The 19,224-nt window shown below is 46.9% G+C and overlaps 1 protein-coding gene across 4 annotated transcripts in view; it reads left to right on the forward strand.

Moving 5' to 3' along the window:
* SLC25A10 (solute carrier family 25 member 10) overlaps nucleotides 1-19,224 on the forward strand; it is a 257,944-nt gene that overhangs the window by 227,075 nt on the left and 11,645 nt on the right. For all 4 annotated transcript variants that reach the window (XM_069655277.1, XM_069655279.1, XM_069655281.1 and 1 more), the window contains exons 6-9: nucleotides 1,262-1,305; nucleotides 13,293-13,363; nucleotides 13,744-13,836; nucleotides 15,088-15,165. In XM_069655277.1, coding sequence (XP_069511378.1) covers nucleotides 1,262-1,305; nucleotides 13,293-13,363; nucleotides 13,744-13,836; nucleotides 15,088-15,165 — 286 coding nt within the window. The remainder of the gene's footprint in view (nucleotides 1-1,261; nucleotides 1,306-13,292; nucleotides 13,364-13,743; nucleotides 13,837-15,087; nucleotides 15,166-19,224) is intronic.

The raw sequence follows: 19,224 nt of genomic DNA on the forward strand, positions 1-19,224 counted from the left end.
CTTCACCAGCTCTCCTTGTGCCCTCCCTTCACTCTTCAGGAAGGTCCATCTCTGGCTCTTGCTCGCACCCCAATGGTACTACCTAACCTTGGCCTCCAGACCTCAGCCTTGCCAGCATTCGTGACCTGTGTGGAGGGCAGGTCACCTCATGCCCTGCCCCTCTCCACCAGGGTGTGCCAGAGGTTGTCCAGGCGCTGGCTGACCGCCAGCCTAGTCACTGTCCTCCCTTTATCTCCCTGGGCCACTGCAGACCACTTAGCTCCCAATTGTGACCTTGCTCTTTTTCTTCATTTACCAACCCCACTATTCCTTTGCTGGTGGGCACTTCTGTCAGTACCCATCTTCCCCAAAACTGCAGCCATACTCGTAGGACCTTGGTGTTCCTGCAGCTTACCCCCTACCCCCTCCTTTAACCGCTCACTGTCCTCGCACCCCTTACTCTCTTCCATCATAATATTTTGAACCTTTTCCCTACTGGCTCTCTGACCACAATCCCCACTCAAAAAATGTCTATTTTGCAAACTGACCCAATCAGGCCTTCTTTGGCTGCAGCCCTAATCGGGGCCACAGCTACCTTTAGGGCCCTCCTTGGGACTGCCTTTGGGTGCCCTGAGCGGGCCTGAACCATGCCTCGCCAAGGCCGTCGCACCTTGTGCGCCCATGACCACCCGGGCAGCCAATCACTGTCTCTCCCACTCTGTTGTGTGCATTCAGTGCAGACAGCCAGCTCCAAACATCCTCCGACCTTCATCAAAACTGTACGTGGACGGTTATTAATACACCATCACTATAAACTGGAAGAAGAAGCAGCAGCTTACCATACAAGCTGGGAGGGAGGGGGCGGTCCGGGGCAGCTCAGAGGGAGGGTAGATGAACCCTTCCAGTAGAGAATATGTAGGGGTAATTATCATCAGTCTTAGGAAGTACAGTAATGTGCATGTGTTAGGAAGTCCTATGGTAGCGATCAGTAAGAAACCCTTTAAAGAGAATAATGGACTCTATTTTAATTGGTCACAATATTCACCCTAATATGAGATAATTGCAGGAAATCTACATCTATAAAGCGTAGTCATGTGCTAGCTCCTGAGTCTGGGAGTGGCGCTGGAGCTGTGAGTGTTAGAACCACATTCAAGCAGTTAATATCCTGTATTGGGTGGGGGGCTGGTGGTACATGAATGGGTGAGGATGTCAACATGGGGCCTGTCACTCCTCTGGCACTGGTGCCGCTGCCTATAACTCTTCCATGTTTTCTTTCTTGCAGTTATGCCCATGCACTGGATGGAATGTACCAGGTGCTGCGCCAAGGTAGGTGGCACGCAGAACTTCTAGAACCAGAAGCGGAATGAGGGGAGGGATACTAGAAATCCCCTTGTGTGGGGACCTTTCGATCCCTTGGGTCACTGCGGAGAGGTTATGTGGTACAGTCCTTTTCAGGGCACATTTGAGAGTAGATAGTGGGAGCGGGGGTTGGAAATGTGGTGGCATTTGCCCCTACCCTCTTTACCGGTGTGCTGTGTTCCTCTGTGGTGGTTTTTATCCTACCCTGGTGGTTGGAGTCTTCCCAGGGAATTGATAATCTCCCTGCTCATGATTCGGGATCTCAGAGGTTTAATGTAAGCTTTGGTGAGTGGTGTGGTGTTCTTGGAACTCTGGTTTGTAGTAACTTTTGAACCCGGGGTGGGGCCAGAACCGCACGTATAAGACTATGCAGGTGCGTCCAGGTTTTCCCTTTTTATTTTTTTAAATATTTTCTTTATTGGTCTTGGAACACCAATCGCTGTCGGGTCTTGTGCTAAAATGGGCTGAAATAATACTGCATAACCGTGCAGAGCTGTAGAAAGGTAAAGATTAGGGGAACCTGTTGAAGTCTGATAGGTTATGGTGCTAACTTCGAGGCTCTACCTAGTTTTAGGAGTCACTCGAAGAACATAGATTTCTCCTGGTGCCTTATGACCTTTCAAATCCTGGCACTCTCCCGTCTAGTGAAACAAGACACTCTTGCAGATAAATCTACTGATCTCTGGGGTTCCAGTCGAAAGCGCAACAGCCCTCTCTACAGCCTCTCCTCAGAGCGTCTTGGCAAGCAAGAGCAATACTAGGTGTGAAGAGCAAGGCCCAAAAATGGCCAACCTGCTCCACAGACCTTTTCCCAGTTGAGCGAGTTGTGGATAACTGTGAAGACTTTGTTCCGTATGTCATGCCAGGTGATTATGTGATGTCACGATATATTTTGCAACACAAGCAAGCTCGGGACCTTTTTCCCCTGCACAGGGTGTGTGCACAATTAAACCGCTTTTTATTTGTACAATTCCCAAATGATTTTTTAAGGAGGCCTCCAACCCGTCTCGCACCCAACGTCCACCAGCACCCTTTGTCCCAACAGACCAAGAAGTAGGCCGGTGTCTTGTCAATGAACCCTCTATTAATTTATTATTTTAATATTCAATCAGGACAAAATATGACAGCAGCCACTATTGAGGTGGCAACACAATGCACAGGTTTCTAGTACATCACCAGATTACGATAGGCTTCAATGCCACACCAAATTTGTGTTGTGAAAAGCAATCCCAACTGATTTCCCTTCAACTGATGGCAGGAAGGTTAAGCCTCCCCTCCCCGCCTCCTGTTACAGTGGAAAACTGGGGTTTTCAATGATTCAATACTACGACCATGGGACAGCACACAATGGTATTTTGGGCTGCTTACACTAGAGAATACACAGGGCTTCAAAAGAGGCTGGCTGGCACACATAGGAAATCTGATTGCTACACAGGCAGCACATGAAAAATAAACGTAAACACACATAAAAGGGAATGAAATTGGAATCTGAGATCAGGGTAAGGATTGAGTAGGAAAATCACTTTTTTCAAAGGCGAAAAGAGACTTAAAACGAAAATGCAAATCTCGCTAAGTTTTACTAGGGCTGGAAATGGCAGGCAAGCTAAAAACCCTAAAAATGAAGGAAACTGCAATGCTAAATCTGAGCTCCGAACATAATAGAGGAAGGATTGAATAGGAAAATCACTTTTTAAAGTAAGAAGACAGAGTTAGAAAAACAAATCTCAATGAACTGGGCTGAAGCTGGAAATGACACAAACGCTTTCAACAATGAGAAAGGCACATGGAAACCACGGTTTTTAGTGAAAATGAAAGAGGCAACTCACAGGGATGTTTTGGGCAAAGAGATTCTCACAGTGGGAGCAACAGTTTGGGTTTATTATGACAGATACAAATGGGGGTTTGTTTTTAGACACACAATTTACACATGGACACATTTGGTTTTTATCTCATCATGGGGATAATTCTTTTTTGAGGCAGCACTTTAATGACTATAACAATTGAATATCCTCACAGGGCACAAGATGGCTGGTTTCGAATTGCAACCATCTTGCTCTGTGAATTTCCATGGGGGGATTACTTGATTTACTAAGCAAAATACTAGGGGAATAACTTACTTAACAATGCAAACAAACAAAGGACCTTTCAGGGGAAGGAGAACTATGAACAACAGATACATAAGGAAGGATGTTCTTCCATAAGAAAAGTGACTTATATGCACAGAGGATTACAGTATTTGTCATGGGGAGAGTTACCAAATTGCAGACAATTAAAAATTCTTTGAATAGAAAAATGACTAAACTTCACAAACAGAATAGAGGATTTTTCCTTATGGACACTCTCTAGGCTAGTGCTTGCATAGATAGGACTTGTTTAATCTATGGCTGTGGAGATCTATACTTACAGAAGAAAAGGATTGTACAGTCATCAATGGCGCCAGGGCTCCACTGCCAGGACCATCAACTGGGTCAATCAAGGCTTCGCTCTGTGATCCCAACCAGTTACTCCAGGTCCCTGCTTCACTCCAGGATTAGTCCCAATTTCTGCAAGTATAGCCCCAGATCTCCTGTCGGCTGCACAGCTTGGATTTTTTAGAGAGAATCCTCAGTTGAGGAGGAGTAACCTATTTATAAGCCAAATGACATCCCTGCTTTGTCATCCTCCTCGCACAACTGATTGGGCAATGGTCCAGGGTTCCCCCCCCTCCCTAAGCCGGTAGGCTCAGAGAAAGTACCGCGTGATTTGAGCAGTCAGGGGAGGATACCCCATCACCCATATGACACGGGCAGGGGGTTGGATCTGGCTTTTGGACCTAGAAATCTCACATTTTAATAACTACCTTTTCTCCTCGTGTTATGTTTCGCGATGGCCATATTTATATTTTTCAGGCAGTCACCGAAACTTGGTTTGATGACTGTGGGACCTACGGCTGTGAAGCCACTGTTTTCCCTTGTTTCCGCCCAAACCATATTGCTGAAAATGCAGGCATTCGATGAGCAGAACACCTAGCACCTGTTACACATTTTCTCAAATTTCTACGATGGTCCTATTTATGCAGAGAACACAATTTATTTTTTTTCCTATAACTTTTGATAGGTTGGTGTGGCCAAAATAGTTTTCAGCCCAGTAGATGCAGCTTGCTGACAGCTTTTTAGAAATCTGCGCATTAATATTTTGGCCCGAACATCATGGATCTTACACAATGAAACGTGTGTCCCTTATATTACACAATGGGAAATCCGCTCACTCCTTAAACTAGCCCCCACCTTTGCCACGTGTTGCTGTGACATCACAAAGGGTCTGTGCTGAGATTAAATGACATTCTGCTGAGCTTCAAAGGGCTAGTTGCTGGCTCGGGCCAATTGTATTGGGGCTTGTGGTATGGACCATAAACTGCTGGAGGGCACCCATGCTTGAAGGGAAGCGAGACTCGCATTACAATAGCAACAGGCTTTGAAGCTTCAATTTGACATTTGAAAAAACACACAACAGAAACGAATCCAGGACCAATATTTGGGGCCTATCTCTTCTGCAAAGATTTTTACTTTTTAGCCAACCTTAGTAAATGCCCCCTTTTGGATGTAAACTCTTGAACAGTAATTTCCTGTAAAGTGATCACAGAAAAGCAACATAGTGTACAAATTTCCAGACTTTGATGCACGTCTTGTTTTACACAGTGTTAAAAATCGAGATGTCTTCGGTAGTCTCAGCAGTGGAAAAGGGCCTTCATTTGACTGCAGCTTTTTAACCCCTTCAGACTCCCAACATGACAGGAACCAAAGTCTTATGTTGAACATTTTGCATACATTTGGGGTAGTCTGTCGTTAACTGCAAAGGAAACACTGATTCACACACTTTCTTTAATGTTTCCGCCGAAATGCATTCTGCTGCACAGTAACTGTAGCTCACAATGCTGCCATCCCATTTAATGTACTGTGGACGGAAGTTCAGGAGAATATTATTTCAGTTTTCCCATACTTTGGCATATTATGCCCTTGGTCTTTCCCTTCGAGGAGGCAATGCACATTTTTAGGCATCTCCAAGTTTGGACACCTAATTGCGCTCCTTTTCACTTTGCAACTGCAGGGCCTCAATTTGCACTTTACTCCATATCTCCCACTCTGACTCCGGCCTGTAGTTATGGCATTTTAGGCTATTTCACCCCACAGTGAAGAATTATGGAAAATTAGTGCAACACAAACCATGGCACTGTGAGTCTTGAAAGTGTCTGTAATGAGAGATGCTATACCTTTAAGAGCGTTTGGCCATCCAGACCTTGTGCTGACAAAACTCATTCTGTCATGGTGCAGGTTTGGGAAATATGCAAGACATACAATGGGCAAGATGTAAGACTACTCTCGGGGCGTGTTGCAACTAAATATCAAGAAGTTTCTTCATGCTCTACAAGGACTGTCATTAATGGTTTGCATTTGGACATTGCTGGGCGCTCTGTCCACGTTTTATCTTTAGAAATAATTAGTTCCTCCTTTCCAGCTCATGGATGGGTTTATGCCAGGGCTGAGCACTGTAGGTAAGGATGCACAGGATTACAGAAAAAGGTGAGTTCTGCTTCGGAAAAGGGAATACATAGGCAGTCAACTTCTTTTATAAGAGTAGCTCGGGTTCATGGGTGCTATTTCTGGGTACATGGCACTGTGTACCTTTTCACACACCCTCCTACACCCCCCCCCCTGCTGCTCTGCCCGGGGCTCCTTCATCCTCCACTGATCCCCAGGCCTCGACTCCCACTTTCGTTTTCGGCTCATGTCAGTATCTGGAAGGCAGGAGCAGAAGTAATGATTCTGAACCGGGTTTCAGACATTGTTAGAAGCCTGGTATATGTGACTTAAACACGCTGACTAGTTTGTTCTGACAAGTCTACACATATCCCAGCCCTATAACGTTGCACTACTCCACATTTCAAAGTGTTGGTGATGATTGGAAGGGCGATCATTGGGGCGATTGTGATGTCCAGGTGGGATGTCCTGCCTGGAAGGGCATTATCGCCATTGAAACCCCAGAGACTTTGTTCAAGGTGCTCGTTGTTTTATTTATGTAGGGAATTGAGCACAGTGCATGCCCAATTTCCTTTTTAAAAAAGCAAAAAATGGCTTGGGACTCAAACAGTAACAGGAGTGAAGTCCTTTTCTGATTTCTATTGTGAGGGGAAATGACCGGGAAGTGGGAACAGAGGTCAGGTGAGGGGAAGAGTGGATGGGGATGTACATGGAAAGCAGGTCCTGGGGCAATGACTGCAGAAAAATTGCTGCTTGTAGGTAACACAGGAGGAAAGAAAGAAAAGTGGGTGTATCCTGGTAGATACCCACCCCCCTTTCTAGCACCCGATTGGCTGACACTACTCTCCGGTTGCTGATGAGGTTTGATTCCTGTTTCACCAGTTAGTGTGTCATCAAAGATTTAAAGTGGGAATTTGTAATGGTTGACCATTAACCTCTTCTTTCTCCAGCATTGGATCTTTCATGGATTCACATGCTTAGAATGTTCCCCATCGACATACTGGGAACCCTCGGTAAGCTTATAAAGCCATTTCCCATAGGAAAACGTTCGACACTTTCGTGTCCTATCTACGTCGTTTTGGGCCGCGCACGCACGCCCCACTAGGACGTAGCGGTATAACTGCCCCGCCCCCGCGGCTCCCTTCAGATTTCAACCGTCTCCAAAGTAGTGGGAGCATCTCGTGTAGTCTACTATTTGGTTAGGTTGTGCTGTTGTAGTTTTTCTCCTGATGTCGGGAAAAGCGCTGTTCCACCCGTGCACTACGTGGGGGTTGAAGAAGGTGTACGAGGGGGACGGACATATGGACTGCATAAACTGCCTACACCCTCATCATTCGGCAGACAAGTGCGACATATGTAAGGGCTTCTCCCATAAGACTCTTAAAGATCGGAGTCGAAGACTTGTGGCATGGTTGAACAATGGAGCGGGGGCATACCCGCCTTTGAAGGTGGGCTCCACGCGCAGTGCGGCCTCAGTGTCAAAATCTTCAGGGGCCCCGCGCCGCTTAACGTCGTCGGAACCCCCGAAGAAATCGCAACCGGCGGAGAAAGAATCATCGGAAGGCCATTCCAAGGACTCTTCTTCGAAGAAGGCCTCTTCATCCTCATCTTCAGCGAGGAAAGACAAAAAAGAAAAATCAAAATCTTCCTCGGGCGATCGTCATAGATCGGCCTCGAGTCGAGATGCAGAGAAACGCAGGTCGAGTTCGGAAAAGGTACGACACCATCGTCGTTGACGGTAGTGCAGTCGTCGACTACTTCTCTGCCGCTGACGCAGTTGGCCTCAACTGTTCCTGGACCGCAGACAACGACGACGTCTATGACGAAGCCGACTATCGCATCGTCGACGGAGATCCCGCCAGAGGCCTGGCGTCCAGAGGTATACGACCTAATTTTGCCGGAGACACTTCTGCAGCAAGAGGCCTTGTCGGTGTCCTCGGGAGACGAGGATGTGAGAATATCTAGGGCTACAAGTTACCAGGCCTCTCTCCGGGAGCATTCCGGGTTCTACCTCTCTGCTCAATTCACAGTCACTTTTGTCATTGGAAGTCTTATCCACGTTGCAAACGTTGCTGAAGACACTGGATGACATACTACCTCGAAAAACTCCGGCCAGGTCGGTCATCGATGACCTGGGCCCGTCTCGTCGACCACCGCCTTCAACCCCCGCGGCAGTGCCGCCGGATGCAATCCTCTCGGCCCCACGTCGTGAGGAAGGGGAACTGATGGATTCGGACTCGGACAGCAGAGCCTCGTCAGTTGTCTCCCTTTCCCCATCCAGGGATCCAACCTGGGAGTCCAAAGCAGATTTGGAAACCCTGAGGAGCCCGGCTCAGCCGTCTCCCCCAGACGATATTGGGTCATTTCACACCATGATGGCCAGGGCTTGTTCAGAATTCGGGCTGGCCCAGGAAGAAGAGAAAAAGGACTGTTTTCTTTTCGACCACATGGGGAAAAGGAGAAGGTTGGTGTTTTCAGTACCCATCCTGGATCATGTGTGGAAGGAAGGATTGCCGACCATCCGCCACCCTTTCTTGGAACCAGCGATAAAGAGTCATCTAGAGAAAAAATGTAAGGCACCGGACTCTACTCCCAAGTGCCTTTCCTCCCACCCAACTCCTGACTGTCGACTGTGGCGACAAGGAAGGCGAGGGCCCAGCACAAGTGCACGACCCCCCCGGAAAGTGAGGCCAGACGACAGGATGCTTTTGGCAAAAAAGTGCTGTCGGTAGGTGCTACCACAGAGAAAGCTGCCAATTCTCTAGCCATAGATGCCAGATACGACCGGGAGATGTGGCACCGGCTGGCTCCTATTCTGGAACACCTTCCGGATGAACATCGCAAAGCGGCTATGGTGCTGGTCAGGGAAGGTGAAGAGGCTGCCAATCATGCCATAAACATTGCAGTGGACCTCGCAGAGTCGGGGTTTAAGCAAGTGAATAACGGTGTGGTTCTCCGACGGCAGGCATGGCTAAAATGTAGCAACTTCCGACCGGAGGTGCAGTACAAGGTACTGGATATGCCTTTAGAAGGAGACCTCCTCTTCGGCGAGAAGGTGGACGAAGCCCTGAAGGGCATGAAAGAGGACTCGGACACGGCGCGTTCCTTGGTCAGAGTTTCCGGTCTTTTCGTCCCTTCAGGGGAGCATCGGGAAATTCCAGATTCTCTGAATCGAGGGACAGATCCTTCAGTAGGCCAGCATACCCCTCCCAGGGATACAGACGGGCTTCGCAAGCGGCTAAACGTCGCAGGGACTACCAAGCCCCCAAGAAGAGAGCAGGTTACTCATCGTCGACGAGGGATAAGTAGACCAAGGACCAGCAATGACGGGCATCGGAACGTTCTGGGGGGCAGAGTATCCTGTTACATCAACGAATGGGAGCAAATAACGGATCAATGGTGTTGGACACTGTAAGATACGGACATTCACTGCAATTCAAAAGCAACCCTCCGCACATTCCACCAGCGTTTGTAGCTCAATCCCATCTGAGCGTGTTGCAGCAGGAAGTAGCACTTATGCTACAAAAAGGTGCTATAGAATTGGTTCCGTCGTCACAAAGGGGTCAAGGGGTTTATTCCCGATACTTTGTGGTGAAAAAGCCAAACGGAAAGTGGCGTCCCATCCTAGACCTGCGCAAGCTAAACAAATCGTTGAAAAGCATAAAATTCAAGATGCTCACGCTCCAAGAAGTGATCCGGTCAGTTCAAGAAGGGGATTTTCTGGCGTCTCTGGACCTCCAGGACGCGTACTTCCACATACCGATGTGTCAGCGACACAAGAAGTTCCTAAGGTTTGTGGTAGGGCGGACTCACTACCAGTTCACAGTACTTTCCTTTGAACTGAAATCTTCTCCCAGAACGGTCACGAAATGTTTGGCCCCGGTGGCAGCCTGGCTGAGAAGGCAAGGCCATCATGTATACCCGTATCTCGACGACTGGTTGGTGAGGGGGTCCTCCCCTATGGAGACGCACAGGAGTCTGCAGGCCACCATGAACATCTTACAACAGCTGGGGTTTGCGATAAACTTCGAGAAATCCTCGTTAACACCGTCAAGAAGCTTGGTGTTCCTGGGCGCACAGTTCGAGAACCAGTCAGGGTTAGTGAGACCATCCCTCGGCAGGATCACCAAACTCAGTCGATTGGCAGGTCAGTTGAAAATCAATACCAGGCTGTCAGTGTGAAAATATACGTAGATCCTGGGCGCTATGGCGTCCTGTATTCCTCTGGTGGGCAACTGCTGCCTGTTCATGAGGCCAGTGCAACAGTGTCTGGCGGACTGATGGACGCAGGCTCAAGGCCTCTGGTCAGACAAACTGACCGTCGTCGACGACGACAAGCTCCTATTAGCTCTTCAGTGGTGGAAATGTGTCCAGAATCTATCCAAAGGAGTACCCCTACAGGAGCCGGAGTTTTGATTAACCATAGTGACGGACGCGTTCCTAACTGGCTGAGGGGGCACACATGGTCTCAGAGGGAATCTCTCCTGCACATCAACGTTCTAGAACTGAGAGCAGTGCGCTGGGCCCTGAGGGCGTTCCTGCCTCACACCAGAGGGTCCACAGTGAGAGTTTTGACAACACCACAGCAATGTTTTACTTGAGGAAGAAAGGCGGCACACGATCCAGAACCCTTTCCGTCGAGGCTCAGAAGGTGTGGCACTGGGCTCTGAAACACGATATATCCATCGTGGCTTATCACCTTCCAGGAGTAAGGAACGAACAGGCGGACTCTCTCAGCAGAAATATGGACCAGATTCACGAGTGGGAAATAGACACCGGTCAATTGTCAAAGGTCTTCAAGAAATGGGGGCCGCCACCTCTGGATCTCTTCGCCGCGAAGAGGAACAAGAAGTGCGAGATGTATGCCAGCAGGTGGCCACAGGAAGGTTTGCTGGGAAAAGCGTTCTCCTTCCCGTGGACGGACAAGTTCCTCTATGCCTTCCCTCCGTTTCCTCTGATACGGAGAACTCTGCAGTGGATACGCAGGTACAGGTGCCGAGTCATCCTGGTGGCACTGTGTTGGCTGAGGCAGCCGTGGTTTTCCGACCTGCTTCACCTGTCGGCGGATCATCCGATAACGTTCCCGAAGGTTCCCAACCTCCTGTCCCGGGACGAGGGAACAGTGTGGCATCACAATCCAGACAGTCTCAATCTCACAGCTTGGCTCCTGACTTTTCAGAATTTGGTGCCTTGAACATTTCCTCGGACTGTCGGAAGATTTTACAAGCTGCGCGAGCCCTTTCCACCAACAAGTCCGACTGGTGTGAGTGGAGAAGATTCTGTGCGTGGTGTCAAGGACAGACGGGAGTGCAACCTCTTAGGGTTACTCCGGAACAGCTTCTTCCGTATCTACTACACCTAGCAAAAAGCAGATTATCCTTTTCATCACTAAAGGTTCACCTGGCGGCCATCTCTAGGTTCACAAGAAGAAGGAAGTCCCCTCCCTTGTTTAGCGACAGGTTAGTGAAACACTTCATGAGAGGTTTGTTCTAGACATTCCCTCTGGTTAAACGTTTTCCACCAGCGTGGAGCCTGAATATAGTGCTAGCAGGGTTAATGAAACCACCCTTTGAGCCAATGGCCACATCGTCAATGAAGTTCTTGTCATGGAAAGTGGCTTCTCTAATAGCTGTAACATCAGCTAGGCGGATCTCGGAGTTGCAAGCGTTGGTCATAGACCCTCCGTACCTCAGATTTTTCAAGGACAAAGTGATTCTGTCAACAACTCCTCATTTCATCCCAAAAGTTCCTAAAACTTATCATAAGAACTCATCCATTGAGTTGCCCACCTTCTTCGCGACCCCTTCATCGGCTGCAGAAAAGGTCCTACATACCTTGGATGTCAAGAGGGCTCTAAAATTTTACCTTCACCAAACTCAACAACTTCGATCTACGCACCAACTCTTTGTTGCATATGGCCCTTCGGCAAGAGGGAAAGCAATTTCAAAACAGGGACTGGTCCGATGGGTCTCGTTGACGATTGCCTTCTGTCATTCAAAAGCGGGAAAACCGCTACAAGGACGTCCGAGAGCTCATTCAACCAGGGCAACTTCGTCGTCAACGCCATTGTGGGCAGGGGTACCACTGACGGACATTTGCCAGGCGGCAGCATGGTCAGTGCCTCACACATTTACCCGCCACTACTGCCTCGAACGACAGCATGCGGACGAAATACAAATGGGAAGAGCAGTCTTGCGACACCTATTTCAATAAGGTAAGCCCTTTTTCAAGAAGGTTCTATGCTGATTTGGACATATATGTGTATATATATATATATATATATATATATATATATATATATATATATATATATATATATATATATAGATAGATATAGATAGATATAGATAGATATAGATATATATATATATAGATATATATATATAGATATATAAATGTATTATTGCTTTATATGGATATTGCTCTGTGCAGTTACTGTGGCACACTTTATATTCGAATCTTATGTAAACGTGATTCGCTATATGCAGGATGGGGTGGGTGCCGGATTGCATTCACACCTCCTCCTTTTTTCAGTATCATTGCTGTGCATTCTATTCTAAGCATGTGAATCCATGAAAGATCCAATGCTGGAGAAGGGAATAGTTTCTTACCTGTAACTCCATTTCTCCAGCATTTAAACTTTCATGGATTCACATGCGCCCGCCAGCCTCCCCTAAATGCAATCGTCTTGTAGTTCTTGGTTTCACCCCATTCTGCTTTGGAGGGGTCAAAATATGAAGGGAGCCGCGGGGGTGGGGCATTTATACCGCTACGTCCTAGTGGGGCGTGCGTGCGGGGCCCAAAACGACGTAGATAGGACACGAAAGTGTCTAACATTTTCCTATGGGAAACGGCTTTATAAGCTCACCGAGGGTTCCCAGTCTATCGACGGGGAATATTCTAAGCATGTGAATCCATGAACGATACCAATGCTGGAGAAATTGAGTTACAGGTAAGAAACTATTCCCTTCTCATTTCAGTCCATCGTTCCCATATCAACAACATGCTGGCACGCTCCTACAAAAAATATGCTAAACGTCAGTAGATTTTGGAGAAAGTTCAACTGCCTGAGTCTTTAAAGAGCTCAGTCTCCTTACCCGTTGGATAGACATGACATGACTTTGGAGAAGCAGGACTCTATACCTCATAGACTAGAAAGTCCTAGAAACACTAAGCTTTAGATGTGTTCACCACACAGGCTGCCCATAGGGGTTTATAAAGGCGATCTGGGGTAGATATTTGAGCTTGGTGCTGCTGTTTTGGCCTGTGCTAAACTGCCCAATGTGTAGTGGGATCTGGGGGGGGGTGCGTCGCACAAACTATTTTGGGGCACCCCAATCAGAGGGTGTTGCGGTGCAGAGAAAAAACAGGTGATGCGACAGACCTGATATTTTGTCCTCCATGACTGGATTCTGATCCTTACTCCTTTCTCCTCAGAGGGGCTGAAGAAGTTATTTTCCGGAGGAAGCATGGCAGCCAGCCGAGGAGCCTTGGTCACAGTAGGGCAGGTGAGAAACTTACCCATCAGCCGTCGACACTCGCGGCCACATTGCGGTTTCCTATAGTGTCTGCTCGCTGTGAGTGTCCTTTTCCTTACAGCTCACCCCTCTTTACCGGCCCCCGTTTTGTTTCCATCTTTCATGTCTCTATTTCTCTTATCCACCATCCATCAATCCCATCTATGCTCCTATCATCACAGTTGCTGTTCCATGCTGCTCACTTCCCTTTTCCAAGCGGCAATTTTCTTGTTATCCTTATTATTTTCTCCAGTTTGTTACTGTCCTTCTGTGCATTCTTTTCCACTGCCTGCTCCTACCCTTCATTCTCTCACCAGCCAACCCATTGCCCTCCTCTGTTGCTGTTTGACCTTGTTGTTTTTCCCTTCCAGCTTGCGTGCTATGACCAGGCCAAGCAGTTGGTGTTGACCACAGGAGTCCTCTCGGACAACATATTCACCCACTTTCTGGCCAGCTTCATCGCTGTAAGTCTTGGGCTGTTCACCAAAGAGGGTGTGGGCGGGCCCATCGAGGAAATGCCGGGACTGAGGTGCTGCACTCTTATGAGACATAGAAAGTGGGCACACGCAGAGTGGAGCTCTGCTCTGGCGGGACGGGGGTGGGGGGTGTTTGTGGAGGTGGGGAGTCTGGAGGCAATGATAGTAAGCTCCATGAAGGAGTTATCTGGTGCTAGACAGACGTATTTGTGCAGAACTCTTGAAAGAGACTGTCTCATTGGGCTTTTTAGAGAGAAGCAGCAATGGCACTTGGCTCTTAAAGGCAAAACGAGTGATGGTTGAAATGTTTAGAATTTGTATTTAGTGTTTTATTTGTATTTTATAAAGCACCTTAAGACAAGGTGCTCTACAGATGAGAGATGTACAATAAAAATGAATAAACACAAAATTCAGAAAACAATCATTCAGGGATGTTTCAGCAAATGAGACTTCAGCAACCCACGAAATAAAGAATAGACAGAACTAGAATGAAGAGAGTAAGGAAGAGCGCTCAGGTGAAGAGGGGCTAAAAGCGTGAAAGTACAAAAGCGAGATTGAGCACAAGGGGGATGAGGTATCACCAATAGAAACTGAGAAGAGCAGCGAGAGCAAGAAGGGTATAGAAAGATACCAGAGCTCAGAGATGGGTAAGAGCAAGATCATAGAGCCGAAAACCACAAACAGCAGCTTTGACGTCCTGAAGAACTGACTTACAGGTAAGAAAGGTTGCAGCCTTGGGGAGCTTGGGCATTGGGGGGAGAGGGGAGCTCCTATTGGTTGAACTCCCTATGGAAAGTTGCAGCCTCAGGAAGCTTGGGCATTGGGGGTGGGGGTGGAGGGGGGTGTGTTGTGTTCAATCAGCAACTCCATGTGCTTATTTGGATGGAGCTCCGGCAGTATCAACATTGATATCACCAGAAATGATGAGCGAGAGGTAACTTGTGAAAGCAAATGAATAGGTCGGTATCCAGAAAGTCCAAGTGATTGACTCCCCACCACACCCCCATTAACATAGATGGTCGTACGACCACCGGGAGTCGATCTAAAGGTAGTCGAGGCAAGTGTGGTTGGCGTTACCACGGATTACTGTCGAGCCAGCCCCATGATGAGGTACTTCCCAGTTCTAAGGGTTCAAAAATGACAGTGCATTAAAAAACGCAATGAAGAAATACGCTCAGGAACTCCGCCATGCGCTTGTGCCACCCACCCTCTGATGCCCTCTGTTTTGTCTCCCTACAGGGCGGATGTGCCACATTCCTTTGCCAACCCATGGACGTCCTGAAAACCCGGCTGATGAATTCAAAGGGGGAATACCGGGTGAGTTGGCATGCGGCTTGTGGGTGCCACAAAGCCCTTAACACTGCAAGTAGCGCACCACTGGCACGCTCATGCAAGAGCATCCAAGCTTCCTTTCCACCTTTTACACTAACACCATTTAATACACCTACTTTGTGAGTGTAACACCTGTATAAAACGCAAACGGGAATTCCGACACTGTAACTACCAAACCACCTCCATAATCTCAAAACTCACCACTGTGCAGAAAATGCGCGTGCGCGAGCATCTCGGTACTAACGAATGCACGCGACTGCAAAGCCTCAGTGCTGATGGAACTGTGACACGCTGCTACACTGATACGTCACCAGCGATGAGCACTGACATCCCCCCAACCATCATGTTGAAATGGGCCCTGGGCCCATATTTAGTCTGGCCTGTCCCCCTCTCTTGCGATAATATAGGGGGCTCTTTTCTTGAAAGAATTATTCCATGGTCAGAAAATAGTTTATGTATTTGACAATCTAATTGTCATTTCCGGCGCACAAATGGAAAAGCTGCGAGCAAGAGGGAGAGCGCATCGCGCAGGTGCCCAAGACTCCAGAGCGGGGCTTGGAGCGCGCAACTCCAGCACCCCCTGTTCCTTCCCACGGTTGCTGATCCACAGTCGAGTGTTGTGAACGCCTTCTAACTGCATTTGTGAATACAACTGGACAATGTGAATGCATCATGAATTATTTCAATGTGGAGGAGGTGGGCAGGGCTACCCGGGGCACCATTAGCCCCCCCCCCACACCCCTGACACTTTTAATTGATTTCAAACTGGCACTTCACCAAAGTCAACACCTAGCGTGTAATGCACAACTGAAATACTTATTTATTTGTGTCTAAAAGTTATTTTATTCTGAGCGATCTACCACTCATATCATGCCCCTCTCCTGGAACGCACCCCCCCCTCCCCGGTCACACTGAACCAGGAATCGGGCTGGTCTGCAAAGTTAAAATATTTATTTATGTATTCACAATTCAATCACACTATGTTTTAATGGGTATACAATAATCACCAATGGGGTGATGTAACACTAAGCAATCTCTTTAATCACAAGGAGCAATAGTGAGCAAAACAATTCAGCACAGAACTAATTATTTCCCTTCCCCCTCTCCCCTCTCCCTCTCAATTCTACTGCACCTCTCTCCTTCATCCTCCAGTTAATTGCTCTACTTATTGTGTTGTTGGCCTGATTCTCAATTTAATTGCTTCTACTGTTACTGTTAATGTTACAAAGTTATTATCTTATGTATCCTGTTGTAATAATGTGCAGCACTTTGGTGTAAAGTGCTATATAAACAAAAATAAATACAAATACTTTTGTGTGTGTGTTCCGAACAGATAGCAGTGTGGTTACTATTTCCCCCTGCACCCTTCAACCCCCCCAATAGACAATGTAAAGAGATAGGAGGTGAGAACCGGTTTCAGGAATGGCAAAATTCAAACAATATTTCACTCCCAATTTCCCCCTCAACACAAGAGAAAAACAGAATTGATTGGCAACCTGTCAAAATGGTTTTAAAGTTATCTGAGAATGGAATGGGGAAAAACACGAAATATGGTTTAAATTGCTGAAATTGTTTAAATTCTAATGGGAGCCGCTTTGGATAGTTGCAGACAAACACTAGCAATGATTTGATACTAAAAAACAATGTGAAATCTTAAAACTGAGGTCGGGAGCAATCAAAAGCTGTTTTACACGTGTCAACATTTTCCATAAACGAGATTCGCTGCAAACTTTTCAGCGCGCAGTAATCACGATTGCGGGAGAACTATATGGATTAGGTTCCATGGAAGCTGAGGATGTTAGCTACACGCAGAAGTTGAAACTTTGTTTCTAGCACAGAAATTGAGGAAGTTATGGACGTTTTAGTGGAGGTCGTTTTTTTCAGATAGGCGCAAGAATGGAAAGCAGGAATGCACTTTTAAAAGACAAATGAGATTTCTTATACTAGATTATGACTATAGAAAAAGAGAATGCCACACATGAATCTCCAGGAGCCTTCACGTGGTGGATACTCACTTTCTTTCTGGGATTCAATTTATTTATTCACAGCACTAATGATTTATGATTTTAGAAAACCAATGGGAGAAATTTAGCACAAGAAAAGCTCTGACAATTCAAAAATATTTCTAACAATACAGGTTCTGAAGACAAGAGAGGATGGTTTTAAGATGGGGATTAACTATGGGCAGTACATATGCTAGTGGCACAGTCCTATCTATAGATACTCACTAGATCTGTTTTGAAACGGAACCATCAGGATTCTGGTCCGTCAAGATTTATGGTCCGGGAAGGGAACCTGGTTCTGGGATAGACAGCTGGGTACACCGGATTGGACTGGGTCTGTTCACAGCACGGCACAGGACAGGATCGGGTCTGCAATAGCTCTGGTCACCGCTCTCTGGTCACAGCAATGCACAACTGGATTGGATCTTTTGGTTTTGATGATAATTGTTTGAGCGGGGAAGCAGTACAGCACAGCCCGGCTGTTTGTTTTGTTCCCCTTTTAAGGCCTAGCTGAAAATGGTTCAGCTATATAATGGGCCTTTCTGCTTGCCAAGTTTCTGGAGTCCGGAGTAAGCAAGATGGATGGTTCTGCTTCAGGGTGCCTCTCCAGGATCAGGATAGTGGGTGAATCTGTGTGTCTTTTCCATCCCTGAGCTGTCTCTGTTTATGCTTATGATAAAGGGGAGTGTGTGCTGGTTTATCCTAAGCGCGCCCGCTTTCCAGGGATTGGTCAGGGTCTCCTCTCTTCCTTGATAGGAGGAGAAAACAGGGTGTCACCTTTATGATGTGGGTTTACGAGGCCTAGAGTCCACCCCTAGCCTCTTGAACACAAAATCTGCTTTTGGTGCAGTACATATTTCCATGTGTGCAATCTCTATAACAATCACATATACAGTTTACATATTTTGTGTAGCAGATACTCCTCCAAACCCTGTCGCTGTTAGACCTTGTGTCTGCTTATAACAGAATTTTGCCCTTTTTGCCCGGAACACAATGTCCAATTTCGGAGCAACTTTCTACAAATGTGCGCATTGTATATGGTCCTAAGCGTGTACAGTTTCATACTTTGGCAATAATCCATTTGGTGTAAAACCATTTTTTCCGCCGTTTCTTCCCAGGACATATCACAAAGTTCTGACACCTCTTAACGCGTGCAGCCAAAAATTAGATTCACAAATCTGTTTACATATTTTTCACAATTTTAATCAGTAAATTATTAGTCTTTTAAAAATGTGCTTTTTGTCCTTGTGAATCAACAAATGGTTGTTTGTCTCCGCCTCCTCCTCTCTTTGCAGTCTCCTCCCAGTTCCTCCTGGCAGAGGCCATTTACGACCCTTCATAATTAGCATCTCCTTGAGCTGGAAGAAGTCCTTTGTCTCCTTCTGGCTCCCCAGTAATTGGCACCTCCCCGTGAGTTTCAGCTGGGGGGTGGGGGGGGAAGTGTTCTCCTTCTGGGAAGAAACCTGCCTTTCAAGTTCTTGCAGATCAGCCAGGCTTAAATTCAAATGTTATTCTGTTGCATTTTTCCTTTGCTTAACCAAACTTGGGATTTCAAAATATCAGTTGAATTCTCATTCTAGGTTTCACACCATGGGATTAAACAATTACACATAGGTTACTATCAGGAACAAGACACTTAGTTTTCAACCATTTGATTTCAGTTGTACAAGTTTAAATTCTATCGTGCAGGCTCCTGACAGCTGTAATTCAGGCGGCGGAGGGTACCGCACCCAAATTTTGACAGATTTCACAGGCAGGCAACTTTTGCTGTGGATGTTTTTTTATGACAATTTCAGCTTTGCAGGACATTGTAAGTTCACAATGATTTCTTGAACTAAGTGAATTGTAGCACCTAGCAAGAATATTGGATGTTTGAGGGTGTCTTGTACCGACATTCTGCAGTTTCAGCAACCAAGAAAAAGGATTTAAAAGCAAGATTTTGGATTTCTTTCAGCAAAGCACCGCTTTTCCCTCTGTGCTCCATTTTTACTTGTTGTGAAGTCCAGTGACATATTTCAGGAGTGAGCTCTCTGTTCCCCCA

The sequence above is a fragment of the Ambystoma mexicanum genome, chromosome 3q (genome assembly GCF_040938575.1).
Source record: "Ambystoma mexicanum isolate Mex_15411 chromosome 3q, UKY_AmexF1_1, whole genome shotgun sequence".
NCBI lineage: Eukaryota > Metazoa > Chordata > Amphibia > Caudata > Ambystomatidae > Ambystoma > Ambystoma mexicanum.